This window comes from Octopus bimaculoides, chromosome 14 (genome assembly GCF_001194135.2).
Source record: "Octopus bimaculoides isolate UCB-OBI-ISO-001 chromosome 14, ASM119413v2, whole genome shotgun sequence".
Lineage (NCBI taxonomy): Eukaryota > Metazoa > Mollusca > Cephalopoda > Octopoda > Octopodidae > Octopus > Octopus bimaculoides.
In genome coordinates, this window is record NC_068994.1 from 30,621,388 (window position 1) to 30,626,464 (window position 5,077).

The following is a 5,077-nucleotide window of genomic DNA, read 5'->3' on the forward strand; positions in this document are numbered from 1 at the left end:
GCGAGAGTTTACTTCGATGAGATGTATAACGTATTTTCTATTGGAATTACGACTGTTAATGAAGACCTCTTTCGGAATTTCAACACCTTCGAAAGATTGGCGCAGTTGTTTAAACAACGTAACGCTTCAGTTGGTAAGTTAATTATCATAACATTTTCATGCTAATTCCGATCTGCTAAAATACCTTATATTATGCATACTCAACAAAGAAACCTCTAATTGGTTACTCGATTTGTATGAAGCAGCAAGCACATTTTATTCAAATCACATTCTGTTACGTTAAGAAAAGACGGAATCATTGCATAAGGATGTACTAGCTATAAAAAAAATTTCGAGATAAACTATTTTCAAATACCTTTCAGTCATAGATCTGATTGATTATATCTAACATAAGACCAACAACAAACGCTAGAAACAAGAATAACGATGACTACGCCATCTAAATGCTCTGACACGAAATATTTAGATTATAAGAGCAACATTCACAATATTAGGTTGGGGAGATCAATTCTTTGTATTACTATATAGATAGAGCACAACAACAACAGTAACAACAACAGTAACAACAACAGCAACAACAACAACAGCAACAACAACAACAACATTAATAATAATAATTTGCAACAAGCATGAATTTGACAGAGCAAAAAATTGGTACGACCACAAACCTGAAGACATTGTTGAAAATAGAAATGCAAAGATCATATGGGATTTTATGATTCAGTGCGACACTGAGATTGAGAATAGGAAGCTGGACATAGTCTTAATTGAGAAAGAAAACAAACTATGCTGGATCATAGATATAACATGCCCAGCTGAAACAAGGTATGCGATAAGGAAGAAAGAAAAGTCGAGAGATATGACAGGTTAGCTTGGGAAGTTAAGCAGTTGTGGTCGATGAAAAAGGTAGCAGTAATACCAATAATTGTCGGAGCTTTGGGAACAGTGAGCAAAAATCTCGAGAAGTATGTGGAACAAATAGAGGCTGCAATAAGAGTGGAGCACTTGAAGAAAACAGCACTGCTTGGAACCCCTCGAATACTCCGGAAGGTGCTCGAAAAATAGAGGTGTTACCTTAGTTCAGCAAATATTCTGCTCAATACCACAGATTTGCTTGTCAGTTGTTTGATCTTAACCAGTTGGTTGAGCATGTCCCTTAGTGGCTGACAATATGTGCATCACTGATCATAAGGAGAAGTAGTGGGGGAGCATCATAGCTATGTGTTGAGAGGAATTCTTTGGGGTTTGAATGATTCACCTCTGGAAGCATGGGTATTTTGTTCATCATCCTCAAACAAACCTTAATCGAGGTCTTTTGAGCGTTGGAATAATAGTAATAATAATAATAATAATAATAATAATAATAATAATAATAATAATAATAATAATAATAATAATAATAATGATGATAATAATAATAATAATAATAATAATAATAATAATTTCTTTATTGGAGACAAGGAGCTGAAAGATAAATAAATGGCAAAATTACAAAATATAGTGGTAAGGGCGCTGCATCGGTCGTGTAAAAAAGGCGTAACAAAAACAAAGGTGGCATCAAAATTTCAGCAAGTGTTCTTGGAGACCATCTGTTCTTTAATACCAATGAACAACTGGGACAGCATCTTAGACGTACAATGGGACTGTGTGGGACCAGTTGATAGAAGTATAAAAACCTTATAAACCTGATTAAATGTTTGCAAGTGTCTGACAGGTGCCCAGTGAATTTCCCGAATGTGCCAATGTAGATGTAGAATAACTGTATTGTATCGTCCAAATCGTATGTAAATAGGATAGGAGACAAGATAATGTCAGATGTCCACAATTTCAACCGATCGCCTACGCAGATCACAAATTTATGATTTGCATGTCAATCTAGATAGACACTGGAAACTGAACACATCGTTTCCGGTGTATAAAGCCTATAGACACTGCATTAGAATTCTAGTTAATCGGTAGCAGACTGGTGAGATCGTGAACATTCGTTAGTGGGACACTCCGAAGAGCGTCACAAGATAGAATGGTTAGACTGTAGTAAAGAAATAGGCGGGGTTAGTGAATAAATTAGAAAAAGTGATTAGGAAATGCACCGCAACCGACGTGTTGGCGGTGATATTGGCCTTCGACCGTTTCTTCAAAGTAGAACACGAAGGTCTCGTTGTCAGAGCTAAGGTACATGTTCTAAGACTGGAAGGAACAAAAACTGTCTGATAGGCTCGAGGTGGCAGAAACACGTGGTAACAAAAGAAACTACATTTCAGTTTTTCGCGGACCAGAACGGACGCCTGCCGCTTGATTTCAAAGTATAAAGTTTTTCAGCGACGCTTTGCTCAACTATTCGAGGTAACAGAATGGAGACGGTGATGGACTTTAATGCCTACCGCAAATCTCAACGGAAAATGCAGCCCATTTCGAAAAGTCAGTAACATTAGCCGAGATATGAAATGTGATAATAGTTTTATGAAGCGGGGATTGCATAGTTTCAATGTCGACCGACAAGCTTTGCTCTTGGCAGCAGAGCGGATGTATTACAGCCCTGTATCCCGAGGAATGGTGACACTGCTGAGGAATGGGGGAATATAATAAGTTCTGGCGCATAACTCTTTTGGCCAAGGTGTCAGCAAAGCGCTTTGCGTTTTTCATCGATTCTTTAGAGAGGTTTTGGTGACGCTGTGATCAACTTGGATCAGAGCCCACCTTCATTATAAGATGGATTTCTTCAAAGTATCAGGCTTTGACTCCGTCTTTAGAGGCTGAATCTCTTCTACGCTTAGCGGTATATGGTCAGATAAAACAACCAGATAGTCATAGTCATTATGGATTTCTCTTCAATGACAGCTAATACAATGTCAGCACTTCTGTAGTGATAGTTTATCTCGAACCGTCAATGAACCCCTGTAGTATTACCAGGCCAGGAATATCTGGAAATTATACAGTAGCCCGGCTCAAACGTCCTCCAGAACAGATAAACCTGTTGATTTTTGTCGACACCAAGAGACTCCTCGAGAACATCGTCGCTCTTGACTGTCACTAACACTCTATAGAACGCTAACATGGATCTTCTACCGATTGCATTGTCCAACTGGTAGAAGGCTGTGAGCCAATTCTCCACTCACTGGTTACTGACGACAAATGTAGCACCTGACTAGTAGGACATAGAGAGCGGAAGTGAAGGCACTCCATTCCGGAGAGATGGAGGTCAGGCGGTAATATATGACAAAAGCGGTGTAAACCTTCACCGCCTCTGCCCGTCCTTTCAAGAATAGCTTTCTCTTAGCCCATTTCTGGGTGAGATTGGCCTCTCTAGTCATCCTTTCGTCGCAGCTCTTCTCGTAGTAGAAATCTGGACCAAACCAGGTACCCCAACAATTTAATGAATCCGTCCATCCAGTGACCTACGATGCTCTCTAGGTGCCGAGATGCAGGTCCACAAATATTTTTAGTTGATCTTTATTTCTGCTACCTCGTAGTTACTTAGAGCGATGCCGATCCATACGATGAGCTTGGTATCCAATATTGTTACGGTGATGTCGTCCGCGTATGCCGAAAGAGATGTTCCACATCCTGGTTCACTTGAGATGCCTCCTCAATATCTCCAGTGCCCGCAGTAGCGGTTCATGCGTCAGCACACACAGAAGAGATAAGAAGATATAGCTTTTACAGATCAAACGTATGATGCAGAATGGTTCCGATATGTGGCTAATTTCTCTAACCACCGGGCAGATGTCGCTGAACATTGCAGCGAACTAATTACGGAAGATGTGACCGTCCCCGTGAGGACGGCATCCAAGTATTGGAAATAAGCGGGAGTTTCCCACATGATGATGGAAACCTCAACTCACGAGCTTGAACGGGGTACTTCAGGGTTTCCCTTAAGGAACCCCACACAGAAAAGGGATTTGGTAAACAAGATGCCACGAGAAGAAGAAAATTAAGGCAAGTGACAATCTTTTCTTTTTTCCCTTTCTACTAACATGGCAGATTTAAAAGTAGGTTGTATAAATGCACGTAGCGTATGGTTATCCTGGAAGTAGGGGTGCCTGCACAATGACCTCGGGTCACCAGCTAAGGATTTCCGACGTATGTGCTTCGGCATCCACTTATGCTGACTTTGAGATCCCTGAGCCCAGCTGGAACAGGGTGGGGAGAATGGTGTTGTTGTTTCGGAAAGGATTAAGGATCGAGATACAGCTGATCTTCCCAGATTTGAGCTCTAAGGTAGAAGTTCTGAATGTGAACAGTAGTAAAGGGGGTGCCTTCAGATTAGTACCTGTTTACACCCGACAGTGGTGGAGCTAGAAGATTTCTCCAGGCCTCTATTAGTTTTCTTCAGAACATCCCGTTCTTTTTTTCATGGGCGATTGGAACGCCATATTGGATGCATGTTTGGATTTTGTGGGACGAGCTAATTGGTGAAAGGAGTACAATGACCACGCAAACCTGCTCAAACGTTTCCTAGCATCTGACAGGTACCAGTGTAGACAGGGACAGCATCCGGTTATCCAGCTTCTATCTAGACAGAGTATTCTGTAGGCTAGCAAATAGGTACAGTACAGGTGGTTTACAGTTCAAAGTGGTGCATCGTACAGACCATAGATTTGTGATTTGTATAGTCGATCTAGAAAATGAACGTGTCTTTTCCGGCTTGTCAAGTTTACAGAAACGGAGTTAATGATCTAGTTAAGTGGGAGTTGACGGGGCCAATCATCAACAATCGATGGAAGCTAGCCCTGAAAAGGCTATTAGATTAGAGCAGACTAGCAGAAATACCCGGCTTTTCCCGGGTTAAAGAGAATAATGAAATCTAAAAACGCCGTCTAGACTACGCAACCCTCAACTGTTAGTAGCTACGATACCATATTTCTACATTAATAACTCTCCAATCCATGCCAGCATGGAACATAGACATTAAGTGGAATGCCAGTCTCTCATCTAGGAGGGCCTTGAAATCAATGTTACCAACTGGGGACTATGTGTGTCGTAGTGATAATAAAAAGACACAAAGGAGGTCTGCAACGAAATAATTTTACTCAACACTTTGTAAGTGAATCAGTGGAGGCAAAGATGCGTCTCATTT

At 40.9% G+C, this 5,077-nt stretch overlaps 1 protein-coding gene across 1 annotated transcript in view; it reads left to right on the forward strand.

The window, feature by feature from the left end:
- The window catches only part of LOC106884342 (uncharacterized), a 92,691-nt gene continuing 87,614 nt past the window's right edge, over positions 1-5,077 (forward strand). Inside the window, exon 1 of the mRNA XM_052972813.1 lies at positions 1-133. Coding sequence (XP_052828773.1) covers positions 22-133 — 112 coding nt within the window. The 5' untranslated portion in view covers positions 1-21. The remainder of the gene's footprint in view (positions 134-5,077) is intronic.